At 37.0% G+C, this 19,678-nt stretch overlaps 1 protein-coding gene across 1 annotated transcript in view; it reads left to right on the top strand.

Annotated features, from left to right (window-relative positions):
* LOC123548866 (uncharacterized) overlaps positions 1 to 12,410 on the top strand; it is a 37,138-nt gene extending 24,728 nt beyond the window's left edge. The window contains exon 2 of the mRNA XM_053545926.1: positions 9,351 to 12,410. Within this exon, the coding sequence (XP_053401901.1) occupies positions 9,384 to 11,807 (2,424 nt within the window). The 5' untranslated portion in view covers positions 9,351 to 9,383 and the 3' untranslated portion in view covers positions 11,808 to 12,410. The remainder of the gene's footprint in view (positions 1 to 9,350) is intronic.
* Positions 12,411 to 19,678: the final 7,268 nt, after the last annotated feature.

Raw genomic sequence — 19,678 nt, 5'->3', positions numbered from 1 at the left:
CTCCATGCCATCGGGGTCGATAGTAAAGAGAATAATATCTGGAACTAGATCTGTGTCCACTGAGGGCATGCTGGACTAGTTTTCGTTGGTGAACACGTAACTAAGTTGCCCGTTCAAGATGGATGATAGCCTTCATTTTCGGATCAGTATGACCATGACGGTTCTTTTTCAGAAGAGGTACACCGTTGTTATCACACCCCTTCATGCCCTTGCTGTTGATGAAGGTGTAAAGTTTCTTTGGGTTTTTTTACTCGGTGACTATCTTTTTGTCGAAACTGTGATAGGCTTGTTTACATTCATATTGAGTGTCTTTGTGTATTTGTTTGTATTTGTCATATTTTTCATAAAAGATTAAACAACTTTAGTGAAAATGGAGTCAAAATTTAAAATCGGAAAGGTGTCATGAATGTTTGAAATTGACTTATTTAAAACTTATATCTTAAGGCGGCCACGAAGACAATAAAGACGTGAGATATTTGAACATGATGTAAAATATTTGTGTTTTACTATGCTTCATACATGACTGACATGCATGCATACATCTTGAGGCATGCTTTTTATAACCAATGATTCATTGATTATAAGTATACGCACTTAACAGGCATGGATTTTAAGCATGTATAGTGAAAACTATATACATTTATTGAATGACTTTCTAGTCAATAGTAAAAGCTAATGCCAGATGTCCAAAGGACCGATAAGCCATTCAATAAGTGTTTTATCACATTAATTCAGAAATAAGTTTTCATAAATAGTTTTCAAAATTTGTTCTTCAAGTAGCAAACTTTGATGTTAAACTATATACCGGTCAACAGCACAAACTATTGACTAAAGATGTATATAAGGTATTATCATATAGACTCGATTAAAATTTCACACAATTTTCATCTCTATATAGATAATGCTTTTAACGTAATGTTTAGGGTTTTAGCAATATCTTTAAAGTTACGTAAAACAATACTTTTGAAATTTGACATTCAGTTATAAAATAAAACACTGTAGAATGTCAAAATTATATAGACTAATCAAAATATGAAATCAAATTATTTATTCTAATACCCTAGCACAGTTTGAAAAAAAATGCATTCATTTTAGTATCTCATTAGGTAAAGCATTTATCTCAAACAAATGATTGCCACATGAATTCAGCAATGTTAAGGTCAAATGATCAAATACGTATGTTTATAGTATTTCACTTCCTTGTTATTTTCTAATGTCAAAACACTTTTCTACATTAGACTATATGTATATGAACTTCTCATAATAGTAACCGAGTGTGTATGCAAGAAGGGTTAAATGTAAACTTTTTGAAAGTAAGTACATGTAACCACCTTTTGCTAAAAATGTAGATACTTACTTTTTCAAAACTTTCTCTAAGAGTTTATTTTTCTTTCTAAAAGGTGTTATTGTATGTTTCATACATATGGGAAAATTAGACCCATCGTGAAAATCACCACAAAAGCCGATAATACGTTTGGCCAGGTAAATCGGCTGTCGAGACTGTTCGCTAGTTTTCGGCCTACTCCGTATTTCAGGTCGATGTCTAACCCTTCTTCGCCAATGTACCGTTACATTAATACTTTTGATCATATGGATTTAGGGATATTGTTATGTCTAATTTACAGTGATTGCAAAGCTAGATTAGAAAATAGAAACCTAAATGGCTGTTGGTGGTTTAATCAGAATATCATTTATAACGGTATTCTCAACAAACACATTATTATAAAACCAAACAATGACTTTCCAAAAGTAATTTCTGTTTTTTTACAATCAGATGGAAACTCGCTTTTATAATACTTTCTTTGATGTTCATGATTATGAAATAAAGATTTTAAGTAGTTTTTTATGTAATCAAATAACTGCACAATTATTATTATGTCTTGAGCGGTGTCCAACCAGCTTAGAATTTTATGCCAGCTCGAAGATCGAAATTCAACTTCATAACTTACCGAATTTTGATCCTAAGCTACACCTGAAGATCAAAAAACGTCAAATTGCAAAATAGCTTTTAATTTCGGGCCAGCTCAATGATCGAAATTTATAATATTCCAAAAGCCAAATTTCGATCTCGTATTGAATGAACAGCCTGTTCCAAGATTGACATTGAAATGAAAAAGTCAAATATCGAGCAAGCAATTAGTGTCGAGCCATCTCGAAAATCGTACTTCAAATTTTGAAAAGCTGAATTTCAGTATAATACTGAAACTGCGATCTGCTCAAGATTCAAAGATTAAAAATCGTGCAAGATCGGATATATCGAAATTCAAGTTTTTATGTCCCCGGCATCTACTGATGCGGGAGGCATATAGTGATTGTCCTGTCCGTCCGTTCGTTCGTCCGTCCGTCCGTCCGTCCGTCCGTCCATCCGTACGAGGTTAACCAAATGGGACCGTTTCGTCTAGCATCAATACCCCTTACTAGAATGACTTGATACTAATGCAGATGTAACCTGTGACCATTCCTCATCTTCAGACATCACCTGACCTCAGTTTGACCTTGAACTTGACCTCGTTTTGGACTTAGGTTGCTTTGTATCAACAAGGATGCCAGCGGGGGCATCAAGCGTTTATTGAACACAGCTCCTTGTTAAAAATCTAAATAGATTTACCATAAGTACTGTTAGATGTTCAGACTGTGGATCGGAGTTTCCTTCGGGAAAACACTATTCTCAGTATTATATTTCAAGCATGCTCGAATTTTCAAAGCAATCGAATTTAATGGCGTGGTCACACTACACGTAGTCAATCGTAGTAAGGAATGATCGCATTTGATCGTAGTTGATCGTACTAAGCGTAGTTACACGTAGATAATCGTAGTCAAACGTAGTAATGATCGTAGTTCGAACTTATGATTTGTCCGTAGTAAGCAAATAATTTTTCGACATGTTCAAAATCTGACTACGATTAACTACGATGTTTTGACCCTACTGTGACCGTAGTTTGAACGTAGTTGATCTTAGTTAAACGTACTTGATCGTACTTAACAGTAGTATGTATAATTTTTGATCGTAGTACAAGAAAAACACATCGGCAGTACGGTTCAACTACGATCAACTAGGGCTCCACTAAGGCTAAACTAAACTAGGGCTCCACTACGGCTAAACGCTTTTCCGTAGCTCAACGTAGTTGATCGTAATTTGTCGTAGTTGTTCGTACTTCGATCGTAGTATAAACGTAGTGTAACGTAGTAACTCGTGGTAAGACGTAGTGATACCCTAGTTAACCCTACCCGATTTACTCGTAGTTGAACGTAGTTGTTCGTACTTACACGTACTTCAACGTACGACAAACTACGTTTAAAATGAACTACGACCAACTACTTGCGTGAACGTAAATGTGACCATTACTTTAAACTGGTATTGAATGTGAAACTATCTTTTAAACAGTCAGCTTCCGGGAAAACCCAGTAACCTCTTTCGCGGATGCTCGAACCCACGACCCCTGGTTTGAGCGGCCGACACATTATTCACTGGACGACCACTCCCCTCAAAATATTTGAATTTCGGTCATCCTGTTGGATCTAATTTCAATTCTGCCTCGAAATTCGACGAATTCTTTTTATTTTAATTTCGATTTCCGAGTCTGTGCGAAATTCAATTATTAAGCGAAATTCAACATCATCCTTTCAAAATTTGAATTTTGATTTTTTCTACTTCTAACTTGCCCAAAATATGCCGCCTAAAATTTCAGCGTTTCTTTTTTAAATTTTAAACTTCGATCCTCAAGCTGTTTAAACTTGACTATTGGCTGTAAACAAATCATATTATGGAGCGTCCACTAATTTATAAATCCGTACATGTGTGCTGTTTAGTGGGTGAGAAGATATCAGTCTTTACCGTTAAGGAGCTTAAATTCCGTAAGAATTGACGGAAACATACGAGAATGTTCGAGTCTTTCCGATAAGGAAAAAAAAAAACTTATACTCATCTGCAAAATGCTTAAAAAAGACCATTTTCTTCTTCACCTAGAAAACTGAAATTAGTATGAAACAATAGCTAAATGAATATAGATTACTAAGTCGTTTGCAAAAGTCTTTAAGCACACATAAGAATCTATTTATTCTTTGTTAAACAGAAGAAATTTCAGCAAATTATCCATATTTTACTATATTTCTAATTGTAGATAGACAGACATAAAGTATACGCAAAAAAGACCATTTTCTTTTAAATTCATTTTTAAAATAAAATATTCATAAGAAAGACAATGCATTGAATATTATCACATCGTTTGCAAAGCTAAAATACCTATAATACTTTTTCCATGAATTTAAATAAAGTAAAAGGCTCCTTCTTTGCGCAATATAAAATATTTTCACTCGTGTGAAAAATCGATGGGTCTAATTTTCCCATATGGTTTGTATCAAAGTCGAGTTTCATTGTGAAAAAAAAAAAAATCAAAATGTGCATTTTGTTACAATTTAGAAATGGGATGTAGTCGTAAAATGGGTAAAATTGTTTACTTTATTGACATTTCTTTATGACATTCACAATATATTTGTCTAAAATACCAAACCAGGAATGTATTTCAGGTATAAACGTTAAAGATACCGGCAAAATATAAGGGTTGTTTTATATTAGAAGATTATATTACGTTAGACAGATAGATACTTTTATTTCCTTGAATATATCTCAGAATGTTATAAAACACTAGACTACGGAGGATTTCTAGATTAGGCGTAAAAAATGTCCGTTTCCGGTATCCCGACCTACCCTGAATTTTTGGCCCGACCCTAAATGTTTTTATGGCATTGGAGAATATTTTTTCTTTCGCAACTTTTTAACAAAAAGTTGCAAAACTGCACTTTTTATGCTTTAAACATGCTTAGTGATGTTAGAAATCAACTTACTGATGCTCCAAAGGCATAACCCCTTTGTTTGTATTCATTTTTTTTTTGACACAAAAATAATTTCCGAAATGTCTCCCTTAATAAAAAAAAATACCCCCAAAATTTTTTCGACCTACCTACCCTAAGTTTTAGCATGTTACCGGAAACAAAGATTTTTTAGGCATTAGAACGTTTTGTGTATTTTACCTATTAAGTTTACTGCTCTGGGTCTATATTCATCAAAGCCTGGAGCCTGAAACTTTGACTTCGACTTTTAAAAGGCTATACATGTATTTTCCACTTGCTCTATCATTACTAAATAAGCATAGAATAGAATGAAACTTTGCATGAATGTTCACTAAAACGCTACAGATAACAGAGAGCTCAGAAAAAATCATCAGTATAAATTCGCATTAAACAAAGTTATTGAAAATTGAATATTTTCCGTTTTTAACCTTTCGCTTGCTGGCAGCAAGTGATTTTGCTTTGCAACCAGTGCAGAGACCAGCCTGCACGGATCTAATCTGCACTGTTCGCTATTCAGCCATTACATTTTCAGTGACCAACTTCTTGAGTAATGAATGGTATTGCTCAAATTGAATGATGGACCAGTCGATTTAAGAAATTTAGCAGGATGAAGTCTAAGTTTCGGACTTTAAACGTGTAAAATACGGGTCCCAGAAAGCTTAATTAATACGTACAAAAATCTTCTAATTTTGAGTTCTTCCGTGACAAGTCGACAAAATGTTTGAAAAGTATTGCAAGATAATGTCCGTTTACAAAGAACAACAACATATTTTACCAGTGTCTACATTAATTTTGTAAAATTATGAAACTGAAAAGACATCTGAAACAAATATAGTCATACCTTTCTATAAAGACCACTCTTAAGAAATAAAAATTGTGGTTCGACTTTATTGACATGTAGGTCTTGAATACGGGTGGGGGGGGGGGGGGTGAATTGGTGAATTTGCTCTATCATGTTTAAAACAGTAGCATGTATATGCAGGTTTTATAGTTGTGGCCTTTATTCGGGAATGGTCTTTAAACACAGGTTTGACTGTATTAGAATGCATATTTGGTGTTAACTTTATTAATTCACACTTGTTAATTGCGGCGTCCTTCATCTTAAATGTCAATGCGCAAGTCAACAGTCAAAAAGGTCAATTTATCTTCCTTGTTATGTCAACATAGTTACCTTGTTGATTCAAAAGCACATTGGAGATTATGTTTTGTTACAGCAAAGCGGCAGAAAATTTTTCTTCCTTGATCGAGTTTGTGCATAAATCATAAAACTAAGTTAATCGGTCGATCAGGATTTATCTAAGATATTGGGACAATACTTGGACAAGGGCATTGCAACATTTACTCCAACGGCGCAGTTTCATACAGGTTATTTATTTCTTTTGATTTTACCCTACATAAGATTTTAACATTTCCACTGAATAAAAGATGGTCACCTGATGACCTATATTTCTGTGAAGGGTCAGTAGAGTTTCAGTTATTGATGTTTTTAGCGACCGTCCGCGGAAATATGTGGGGTCGATTTATACGAGAACTCGACTAGCCTGGATCCCCTGCCATTTAACATACTGACCCCACATATTTCAGTGGACGATCACTAACAAACTGAATAATAGCAGTAGCTTTTTCTTGTATTCAATATAGGGATAACGCATGATTTTTCGTGCGAAAGGATATGTAGCATATTGGTGGTTTTCACCTAGCGCTATAAAAGAAACAAACTTGCGTTAATTAAGGTAGTTCTGCGCGTTTTATAAACCGGAAGTAATGGCGTAACTTCATTTATCCGGAAAACGTATAATAAATCCTGGAATCGGCCTACCGCAATGAAAATTATTTCATGAATTGATAACAACGGGCGAGTTAATCTATTACAACAACAACTTAACTGTCTTTCAAAAGTTAAAATATGATATTAAAACATCTGACACTTTACATAATTCCAAAAGTATCTTAAAATCGGCCCGAAAGTCACTGATCTCTTTAATCAATGGCAAATATCTCGAATACAAGCACACGGCCGTATACACTTTATCAGTCCCCTACTAGTTAAAAACCAGTTTCGTGGAATATATGAATGCACTCTTCTGTCATTCCGTCCGTCCGTCCGTCCGTCCGTCCGCAATTTCGTGTCCGGTCCATAACTTTGTCACCCATGAAGAGATTTTATCATTACTGGGCACAAATGTTCCTCATGATAAAGTGATGTGTCATGCACAACTTTCAGACCCCTATCTCAAAGATCAAGGTCACACTTAGCAGTCAAATGTTAACATTGCACGAACAGGGTCTGTTTTGTGTCCGCTCCATAACTTTTGCATCCATGAAGGGATTCTAATATTACTTGGCACTAGTAATCCCATGATCAGACGAGGTGTCATGCGCAAAACCTGGATCCCTAGCTCAAAGGTCAAGGTCACAATTGGAGGTCAAAGGTCAACTGGGTTTTATCCTGTCCGGTCCATAACTCTCACATCCATGAAGAGATTTTAAAATTACTTGGCACAAATGTACCTCATAATAAGACGATGTGCCATGCACAACTTTCATATACCTAGCTCAAAGGTCAAGGTCAAGGTCACACTTAGTAGTCAAATGTTAACATGGCATGAACAGGGCTTTTTTCGTGTCCGGTCCATGCCTCGAGAAACATCGAGAACACTTTTCTGTGGTACAACATGTTACATCGAAATTTTAGGTGTATTTTGACCTATCTGTACATGGCATAGACTTTTGTGTGGACTTACAATAATGAATTTTAGGATTAATTTCCCTTTGTTGTTACTCTAAGTAACTAATATGATAACTTTTGTATAACTGGCCAAAAATATTCCACATGAAATTAACTGTAGGTTTTTATACGCAAATTTCAATCCAAGTGTTGTGTTATAACATATTGTATATATAGTACAATATTGTTTATACATCATCGACAGATATCAGTTCATTATGTTATACTGCAGTAGAAAATTAGGTGCCGCTCCAGTAGGGGACTTTGTATTGCATGGCAATACTTCACTCATTTGTTTCACCATATTATAGGCCGAATTGTGAGAAATTTCATTAAAATGTACATCGTAGAAAAAAATATATCCGCGAAAATGTTATCAAAATCGTGATTTTCCAATAGACCCCTCATTATAAAAACTGGTGTCAGGTCAATTATTTTTCCATTCAGCCTAGGGAAAGAAGTGAGCACATGACCCTATCCTTTCTTTGTTTGTGTTTGCCGATTTTTCTAAATATATTCTGAAATTCTGAAAAATCAGGGTAAAATCAAGTTTTGCATTGCAGAAAAAATTGACCCGAACATTAACGCTATATACTAGCAAAAAAAAAACAACAAAAAAAAAAAACAACAAAAAAAAAAAAAACAACAACAACAACAAAAACCCCAAAGAAAAAACAAACAAAAAAACCGTGAAAATAGAATATATCGTCTACCAATTTCATTAAATGTTCTGGCATGCGCGGGAATATGAATGTCGTTTGATCACGTTTTCCTTTCGAATTTTCCGTTATATGACCATTTGCCACGGAAGGTGCATATATGCAGGATCTTTCTGTTAACACGTTTTACTGATAAAACATACCCCTGAAAACATTTTTATGCGCGAATTAATGCAAAGCAGGCGTGACTTCCACACTATTATTACTCTTATTCGAAATAATTAACTGAATAATTACCAATGAGCAATTTAAATAAGTGATTCTAAGGTAGATCTGCACGTTTGGATCGAAATTTGTTCTACAATGTAGAATTTGATTAAACCTTGATTTTTCAAAACTTTAGAATATACTAAGAAAATACAGCAAATAAAAAGGATAGGGTCGTGCGATTTTTTTTTTTTTTTTTGCTAGACTTATTTGAAAAATTGGACCTCACACATATTTTTTTCACAATGGGAGACTATGGGAAAATTACAATTTTCATAACATTTTTGCGAACAGAAATGTTTCTACAATGTAGATATTAATGAAACTTCTCATAGTTGTTAATAAACATATGGGCTATAATGTGGTGAAATAAAATATATAGGTCCCTATGCTTATTTTTGAGACATCAGACCATGATTTCACACACATTTCAAGATAATTGTAAGACGTCAGTTTTGATTATTTAACGTGGCTGATGTCTTAATATCATATTTTAACTTTGAAAAGATAGAAACAGTGCCATTGAAATAAATTTTCTTACGGGTTGCCATTACTTCTTAAAATGATTATCATTTCCGTACACCGAATTCAGGCTTTATTCTATTTTTTTTCCGGATAAATTACATTATACCATCACTTCGGGCAGAACTACCGAAATGATGAACAAAATGAAAAGTAAAAGTAGTACTGAGCAATCATAAGCAGCCTGGTCACGAAGTGCTCCTCAAACTGAGGTATAATTGAATATCAAATAATATAATTTTATACTGAATAAAATTTATACAAGACAAACTGAAAAAGGAAATATTTTGTGACATCATATTCTATCTTTCATTTTATTTCAGACAAGGTACAGGACACATACGAAAAGCAGAATCATGCATATGTACATGGTTTTTCCGATGGTATTTCTTGCATTTGCCGTTACTCTCGGAGGTACAGAAACAGATTTCAATATATATGACACATTAGAAGTAGGCACAAACTGCACTTTCACAATATGGAATCAAAGTAAGACCTTCTTCGAGAGCAGACTTATTGCCTTTACACCAAACTTTTTGCACTTTACACTACAGCTTCAAGACCATTATTATAACGCAACACCGAGCGTATTCCGGCCTCTTCATTGGGTATGGACTTATAAATCGCCAACTGCAAGTTATCCGTACCTGTCGTGGAACATCGATCACGGGCTGCTTTCATTTGGACTACTTGACGTGAAAACGAAGTACATTCCGTATGTGCAACTCAATGCAGAAAATAATTGTACGGTTACCTTTGGGAGTCCAGGTACTACATCGAGTATTGTAAAAGCCTTGACTGATCTAATCATGAATATGGCTGACCAAAGTTATCACAAATATGAGCGAAGTTACTTTTGTTATCTGGCAGTGGCTCCGGGTATTCGAGATAGAACTGAGTATTATGCGGCACTTTATCTAAATTACCCAATTGCCTACGTGAATTACAACTGTTGCATGGTTTGGTTCAGTTACGTGCATAATAAATACCTACAAGATTGCGAAAAGTATAATCAGCATGAGAAATGGATACAATGCACACTAGGACCATATATTCTTGGACTTATAATTTTCATGTATTTTCCAATCCTACTTTTGGAATTTTGCGCATGGTTATCCAAAGATGAAAAGATCTATCGACACGAAGTCGAGATGATAAATAAAACGAGGGAAGAATATGAAAGTTTAAACAGAAATGAAAAAGAATGGGTTTTCTTGGATGGAAAAGCGCCAATAACACTGCTTGAGTCATTTAATTTCTTATTCTGCGGCCTGAATCGAAATCACCCAATATTGGTATCAAGAATACGTCGGCTAATCTGCATTTTGCTGGCACCATCTGTCATTTTCATTCAGGTAAGAATGTATGCAGATGGAATTGGTATCAAAGAGTCAAAAATAACTGTTCCTGAACTGGTTAAGGAAGGAACGCCAATGGGATTTCTCTCCCTTCTTGCCGATAGAGAAGACCGAATAAAGGTTTTCGCGCCACTTTTTGGCGGACCAATGTGTCTGCTAATCATGTACTACGTCTTGGCTATCGTATTTCTCGTTTTCCCGCGCAGTCTAAAGCAGATCGTAGAACGAGGAATGCCGAATACTGACATCTCGTCTCCTCTCTTTCTACACGTGGACGAGATCATAACATTATCTATGGTTTCCGTATCACCAGAACCCGGGTATGAAAATTGCGCTGCTGTGTGCAAATGTGGCATATACATGATATTCAACAAGAAGTTTTGGCTCAGAGTGCTTGAAATTCAACGAGATCGATTACACTTGAACCAGTATGACGAACCAAGGCTCACATGTTGTTTGAAATATGCCATTCTCCCTTTCTACCTGTTATTTTGTTTACTAGAAATTGTATTATGTACCATTTACTATGGTATTCCAGTGTTTGGATTTGTGACTATAATGGTGAAAGGTGCTGCCAAATCGTTTTTCATGTTTCGAATGCAGAACAGATATGTTTCTATAATATTTAGAAACACGTTGTCTGTTTTCCTCGGCACAGTTATTGTACTGGCTCTGTTTCTGTTCTTCATTTACTCTGTGTGTTTGATCTTCGTTCAAAGCTTTTCCTTCATCTCTCAGATCATCATCTTCTGTTTTGTTGCAGTGATCGTGTACCCGTCAGTGTCTTTTGGTTATTTATTTTTCTTCGTTGTCTTGTTGTATTATGTCGTTCGTTTGGTTAAAGATTTCGGGGATAGTTATTTAGAACTGTTGTCGATCGCTGTTGAAAAATCGCATGACATGTACAGCCAAATTAATCATTTGTCAGTGTATGATGGCCAGCTTCTTCTGTCAAATGTGCAAGCTCAGGAGATAAGGGGAATTCGTGTAAACGACCAGCGACTGGACATCCCTCAGAATGTTTTGCAGAGACTGGGCAAAGAGGACATAGTGAAAAAGATCGCAGAAAATGACAATGTATTTGGCATACCTAAACGCTTGTTTGATGTAATTGTCCAGACACACAGACCAGTACACATACAGGTACTCAAAATACTGTTTCAGCTGATTTTTGTCATATGCCTCGTTACCATAACAATGAGCATATCGTCGAAGTTTGCGACAGGTGCAACATCAGAGATTTCTGACGTCATGCACGTGATATTCATCGTGACCGTTGGAGCGTTGCCGCGCGTGCTTGAAGTAGCGTTAATGAATTCCAGCGAAACAGTAAAGCGGGAAATCGAAATAAGACGTATTGAACAGACAATAAAAGACTACTGGCTTCTTGAAGCAGACGATGGTTTCACATTTGAATCATAAGAAATTTTCAATAAATTTTGTTCCCTTTCCAAAAAAACTGATCACTTGTGAACCATATTATTGATTAATATCTTATGAAGACAGCTTGTAAAAAGACTGGAACGCTGACATAATGTGTTTGTGTAAAGATGATTTTCATAAGGCATTAAATGATAATGAAAACAAATATTTGATGTATATAACTCTACATGAAACGAATAATTCAATATTAATAAGAGACGGCAGTCATACAGGTCTTCAAACGTTTATCGTGTGATACAGTAGCAAGAGTGTAAAACGGTGATGTCAAACTGAATGAATGTAGTTTCAAACGTAAGCTGCTTAGATTCATGGACAATCAAGGCTTTGATGATAGAGAGAATTCGTGAAGTCCTTTATAATCTTGAACTATATGTATAAGTAACAACTGACAAAGAATAAATATAAAACAGTTATAAAACGCAGTACATAGGATCTTCAAGATCACCGGTATTTGTAAACAACTTTTAAGGCATTGTACAGATGTGATTTGTGTTCGATTAGACACCAAGTTGTATTTTCTCATTTCCCTTCAAAACTGTTACATTTCACAGCAAGAATTGTAAATAAAATGGGATAACTATGCGGAAGTTTTTAGTTTTTGGGCATGTTTGTCAAACAAAGTAAAATAACTGGGCCTTTCCATGAGAAGTGCGTGAGTGAGTTGGGTTTTACGGCGAATCGACACAAAATGGTCAAAACCTATATTAGTGACATGATATATTTACTGCATAGCAAATAGTTTTAAAGTACTGGAAAATCATTGTTATTTTTATGTTCAAGCAGAAACTAGAAACTAGTACACTGTTATTCAGTTTAGGCAAATCAAATTGTAGCATGCACTTTTCCGTCCGTCATTCCGTCCGTCCGCAATTTCATGTCCGGTCCGTAACTCTGTCATTCATGAAGCGATTTTAATATTACTTGGCACAAATGTTCCCCAGGATATGACGACGTGTCATGCGCAAAACCCAGACCCCTGTCTCAAAGGTCAAGGTCACAATTGGAGGTCATAGGTCGACAGGGCTTTTTCCTGACCGGTCCGTAACTCTCCCATCCATGAAGGGATTTTAATATTCCGTGGCACAAATGTATCTCATAATAAGACGATGTGTCATGCACAACTTTCAGACCCCTAGCTCAAAGGTCAATGTCACACTTGGCAGTCAGATGTTTATATGGCATAAACAGGGTCTGTTTCGTGTCCGGTCCATAACTCCCCATGATGAGCGACATGTCATGCGCAAAACCTGGACCCCTAGCTCAAAAGTCAAGGTCACAATTGGAGGTCAAAGGTCAACAGTGTTTTTTTCCCCTATTCGGTCCATAACTCTTTCATCCATCAAAGGATTACAGTATTACTTGACACAAATGTTCCTCATGATAAGATGACGTGTCATGCGCAACATCCAAAACACTAGCTTAAATGTCAAGGTCACACTTGGAGATCCGCTATAAATAACAGTAGAGAAAATTAGGTGCCTTCCAGTACGGGACTTTGTATGCATGGCAATACTTCATTTTTTTTTGTCTTGTGAAAAAAGAAATTCTATAGCAGCGATGAACCATGAGAATATAGAGGTGTATAAATAAAAGGCCGGTGATGACACCAAAAATACACGGTTAAGTTATTTTTCAGTAAAATCATTTGATTCTGTGTCTCTGTGTTCTTCATGAATATGTTGTTATCTCAATTTTGATTTTTTTGTCACCAAAACAGGTTTGTCACGGAACGGCCCGTCATATATTTATGGGTTCTAGTGGTAAGACTTTCTGTTAGTAAGTTATGTTAGTAGAATCTATCTGTTTTTAAAGTATTAATGTGATTCCGTCAAAAGTTCCCGATAAAAATAATTTCGTGACGTCCTGGGCAAAAGATGGAATGAGAAGCTGAAGAACAACGATTTTAAAATCTCCCATTCCATGATCCAGGCTGAAAAGCGGTACTCTGCTAGCTCCATCCAATCAGATTCTTGGATTCGGGAAAAACACCATTCTCATGCAATGAAAAAGCTTTCGGATTTTCCAATCAAAAAGTATTCATCCGCCGTATAAAATGAAGTTCTTTACCGGATTTAAAATAAAAACACAAAAATCAAATTATAAGCTAGAATACCAAGACAAATTGATTTGTTTGTTTTGGGTTTAACGCCGTTTTTTCAACAGTATTTCAGTTATGTAACGGCGGGCAGTTAACCTAACCAGTGTTCCTGGATTCTGTACCAGTACAAACCTGTTCTCCGCAAGTAACTCCGCTAGTATCTGCCAACTTCTCCACATGAATCAGCGGTGGAGGACAAATAACTTGAGACACAATGTCTTTTATTAAATCGTCATGGAGAACGTCACGGGCGGGCTCAAGCCAAATTGAACACGAATAAGGCCGGTGCTAGGGGGCGTTTGCAGTGTTGCATTTTCCATTACTGCTCATGAACAGACTCAATCAAACCGAGTCTGCAATTTTGTTCTCGGTGCTCCCGAGGGATCTACATTTCAGATTTTATTGACCATGACGGTACAGGACGGTGTTGTATGTCTATCACACAATATATAGTTTTCACGGACAAAATGACGTTACAGGTCATTACTTGCAACGTAAATAAAATAAGTTCTCGTCACTATTAAAGGATAAGTTTCCAGAGGAAGTGTTTAGCTGATCAAGGTAATCAACATCGAGCCTGAATGCTTCCTAGTGTATTGAAGTTTGTATACCCAGCAATTTCATCCATTTCCCCGACCGGGTTAAAGTATAATAACGAGGTTCCCGTGTAGTTTTATGGTTAGAAAGGCCACTAAAATTGTTTATAAGCATTTTTGACAATGGGAATATTTATGCAAATTGTTATTTCATGAGATTCAACAATGAATTGCTAAACCATACATTAGTGAAAGAGCAAAATACCACAAGAATACCTCACATTACACTCCCCCTTCCTTTACAAAAATAATCCTCCGGGATTATATATTCAGTCTCTAAAAAGAACAAGAAAACAAACATGTGCCTGTATCATGAATTATGTTATTGACTACCCATGTAAACATACGTGCATTAGTTTTCAAAATGAACAGTGATATTAACATTTAAGGAACAAAATATCTCAACAACTTAGCATCACTCAATACACAGTCTACTAGCCACAGTCAACCTTTCAAATCCTAATCTTTAAACCATGCTTATCAAGTAAGTCAATAACCTTATCCATGTCAGTCCACCTGTCTGCCCGTTCAGTACTCTTAATTATTCCCTACTATACCATTCACGCCTCTATCTCTCCCTTCTCTACCCCATTGACATATGAAAAGCTGTACTGTAATTTTTGCGTCAATCTTATCTGCAGCATTATCCTCCTTCTGTGGTATCCCTTCACCTTCTAAACACATAAACTGATACTTGTCTAGCAGAACCTTCTTGCGATCAGGGGAAATGTTTTGCTGACATTCTTTTCTACAAACATGGCTGCAAATTGTCTAGCAGAACCTTCTTGCGATCAGGGGAAATGTTTTGCTGACATTCTTTTCTACAAACATGGCAGCAAATTTATGTGAAATTTTTGGCATTACTGCAGACATATCCTCCATTCTGTGGCCCTCCAACTTCTAAACACATTCAAACTATATACTCAGACTGCATCATGCAATGTGCACTCTTTGCTACAAACATGGTAATTACATCTTTGGCTATAGAGACACACTCTCCTTCCTTTACCAATCTCAATCAAGGCCTTTCAATATGGTGATGCTACTGTTCGAACTCTCTGAGGAACTTGATGACCCCGCCTAACTATTCACATCATCATCCGTTCTTTCAATTACTGGTCAGTCTGTTCTATCTTTACCCTCACCTTTATCTTCCGTTCCTTTATCTGACTCATCGGCCGATTCTTCTCCCAGATCAATGACATCCTGGTATGTTTCTATGACATCTTCCTCTGCGTCATCTGTTCTCGCCCACTCTGTTTTCCGGCGTTTTCCTGCCTTTTTCTCATGCTATTATACGCCAAGCCTTCCAATTCTCCTCCCGCCTTCCTACTTGTAGATTCCATCCTCGCACCTTTCTCTTGTACATCCCTATCATCGTCTTTGCTACTATTATTTCCATTTTTCTATCGACACTTTCACACACTTCTTTCTATCCTTGCCAGCTTAACACCATCGTTCTAACCTTTATTCCATTTCTCCATCCTTTCCTTCCTATCCTCGAAGTCCTCTGCCCATGGCCCCACAACGTTTCGTGCCTGATATGCCGTATCTGACTCATACGGGGTTATCTTTCCCACTATCATGGCGTAGTCCTTTGGGTACTTTGCCAAGTAAAATCCATTTGACCTACTAAAAAGCTTCTTGGGGATATTCACTTCAGGGTAGATGGTAATAACATGGACCTGAAAATCTCCTATTTTTGTAAAAGTTTTGTCACCTCCCTTACACCATGGACATATGACCGTCAACCTCCGATGGGCTGCTGAAGAAAATGACCGTTCAGATGCGTCTCGTTAGTGAACATCGCTTCACACAACCAACATTTCTCCCTGAAAGATAAGAAACATTTACAAGAAACCATATAGAAAAAGGGGATCTTATTGTCCACTCACAGAGTTATTATTGCATTGCCAGTCTGCCGATGAGGGTAGCTGGTGACGGTTTCTTGTGGGTGTGGGGAACAACTTAAACACACTGCATTTACGTCTTATACAAACTTTTACATACTTGTATTGTTATTTATACACTTGTTTATTGTTACATATATTTACATTTGTTATATATACAATCTTTTTACTAATAATGCCCTCACACAGTCATTTTGTTGGCATAAATTCTACACATTTTAAATATGGGTCCAACGAAGAACCTTCCTCCCATGATAAAGATGTAAATGGTCAACGTGGTAAGCCTTTGGCCTACCCTAGGGTGTTCGTTTAACAAGACTTAAGCTCCCCAGTGGTGTTTTTGCCACTGACCGTTCCAAGGCGGTGCCCCACTGTGTTCCTTTGTTTGTTTGTTTTGTCCTGATGTGTTGGCTTTGTGTGTGTGTGTGTGTGTGTTCCTTTGTTTGTTCGTTTTGTCCTAATGTGTTGTGTGTGTGTGTCTGTGTGTGTGGTGCACGTGTCTGCGAGCTGTGGGTTTCGTTTTGAGGAGGCTGCGTTTTTGGTGCGTGGCATTCCCTGTTTGATATTTGTCTTTGTTTTTTTTGCTAGCTCGTCAATGACTCTAGTGACTATATATGGTCCCTTCCACTTATTTGCCAATTTGGAGCTGATCCCCACTTTTTTAGTCATCATGTAGCCAGACTTGTTGTCCGGTTGTATAAGTTATCCTTTTAGAGTTACTGTCGTAGTGTCTTTCTGGTACTTTGAAGCTAATTTCAGGTTTTCCCTTGCTATTTCGTGGCACCTGCTAAAACTATCCTGAAGATCCATTATATAATGGTCACAGTCACTCGGATCCTTCTCCGTCTGAGGACGCCCAGTAACAGCTTGCATAGGCAGAACTACTTCACGCCAAAACACCATCTTATTTGGAGTGATCTTCGTGCTGCTTTGCGGGGATGGACGATAGGCCATCATTACCTGTTGTAGATACGTATCCCACTGTTTTTTGTGAGATTTACAGTATGACTTCAACATAGGAATCAGGGTTGAATCTTTCTGCTGAGCCATTTGCTTGTGGCCTCATTAGGTGTAGCATGCGTTTTCTCAATCCCCAGCATTTGAGACAAATCTATCATCAGCTTTGATTCAAAACACCTGCCTTGATCGGGATAAATCTGCAAAGGAACACCATACCTGCACATGGAGTTGTCAATGAATGCTCGAGCTACTGTTTTTGTCTCCATGTCTGGTATAGCTACACTCTCGATCCACTTTGTGAACTAGTCACATATGACTAGAATATTTATCGTTGTTAGTAACTGGAAGTGATTCTAACATGTCAATCATAACCCTTTCCATGGGTTCGCCAACGTGATACTGACCTCATGGTGCTTTGTTAGATTCATTAGAAAGTTTCATAGCAGTACATTTATCACATTCTCGACATTACCGTTTAACACTTCCGGTCATTGCAGGCCAATAAAATGCTTGTCTTATCCAACTAAGGGTCTTTTCAACACCAAGATGTGCATTGGTTGCAATATCATGATGATATTTAATCACGTCCTTCTGTTTGTCTACAGGTGTAACCAGTTGATACATGCTTTTCCCGTCACTGTCAAACTCACGATAAAGTAGGCCACCCTTTATCACCAGGCGGTCCCACTGTCTCCATAAAGTCTTGAGTTTAGAGGTTGAAGAACATATTTGAGACCAGTTTGGTCAGAGAGCACGGTCTTGTAATTTCAACTGTATCATTCCAATATTCGTGTCTTTGTCTTGACTCGTTGAAAGTTCAGTACTACTTCAGCCATCTAAAAAGAGCTGGATGTTCGTCATCTTTAAATGGAGGTCACCTGCTGCATTTCAAGTGACAACCCTTACCTCTTCTAATAGAGTTGCATCATCCTCTACTTCACTGCTAGCTTGAAATTCATGCTGTAATTGCTGTTGATGTTTACACGAATTACATGGCATCATTGAATGGGCATTCCGATGGCTCCTACCTGCGCGATGAACTACAGTCATGTTGTATGTATTTAGCTCTTGCAGCCAGCCAGTGTTACATTCAGTGTCCTCATCCAGCTCACTGCTGAATTGTCTGTCATGAGCAGAATTTCCTGTCCATAAAGGTAGCTGTGAAAATTGCGCAGCGCGACCACAACAGCTAATAATTCTTTCCTTGTGATACAGTAGGCTCTTTCATGTAAATTCATTAACTTGCTCATGCTCTCTCATTTTCATCTTGGAGTTGTGATAACACTGCCCCAACTCCAATATCTGAAACGTCCGTGTCAAGAATAAATTTTGAACCAAGTTTCGGATATGCTAATACAGGCGATGAAATTAGTGCATTTTTCAGTCTGTTGAAAGCTGTTTCACAGTAATCATTCTATAGAAACCGTGTGTTTTTCTCACACAGTTTATTCAAAGGTTTTGCGATCTCGGAGAAGCCTTGAACAAATTTTCGATAATACCAAACCAGTCCTATAAAACTTCGAACGTCCCTGCTGTTTTTAGGTTTTGTCCAGTCTTGTACAGCCTTCCCGGATCTGTTTCAGTGCCATTTTCAGTAACAATATGTCCAAGGAACTTTGCAGACTTCCTATTCCCGAAACTGCACTTGGACAGTTTCAATTTCAATTTCGCTTCACACGGTCTTTGAAATACATGTTCATTGCGTTCAAAACATTGGTCCACAGATTCCATTGGAGTGATTATGTCTTCCATATACAATAATGAGTCTTCCTATTGTAAGCCACGTAATACATTTTCATAAGCCACTGAAACGTGGAAGGTACATTCACAAGCCCCAGTGGCATCACACGGAAATTATATAATCCATGGCTGCTTGTTGAATAGGCCGTTTTCATTTTGTCAATTTCATATATCTCTATCTCCTCTATCTACCAGGATCCTGTACGGAGATTCTCATGCAACTGAACCATTTCGATCCAGACAGAGAATCAAGACAATCATCCACCCTAGGAATAGGGTATGCGTCATTATTTTTTACTTCGTTTAGGCGGCGATAATCGACACAAACTCTGGTACAGCCATCCTTCTTTGAAACCAAAACAACTGGCGATGACCATGGACTATTGGATACTTCTATTATACCTTTTTCCAACAGCTCTTTCACTTCTTGTGTTTCCGTATCTTCTCGTAAGGCTGGCGTCTGACTGGTTGACAGATAGAATTTTAATTCCCAGTATTAATTGTATGTTTGAATATGTTTGTACAGCCTAAGTCGTCAGAAGATTT

Source organism: Mercenaria mercenaria, chromosome 6 (genome assembly GCF_021730395.1).
Source record: "Mercenaria mercenaria strain notata chromosome 6, MADL_Memer_1, whole genome shotgun sequence".
In the NCBI taxonomy this organism is placed as follows: domain Eukaryota; kingdom Metazoa; phylum Mollusca; class Bivalvia; order Venerida; family Veneridae; genus Mercenaria; species Mercenaria mercenaria.
The sequence above is the reverse complement of the archived record's forward strand: the minus strand, read 5'-3'. Positions and strand labels throughout refer to the sequence as shown.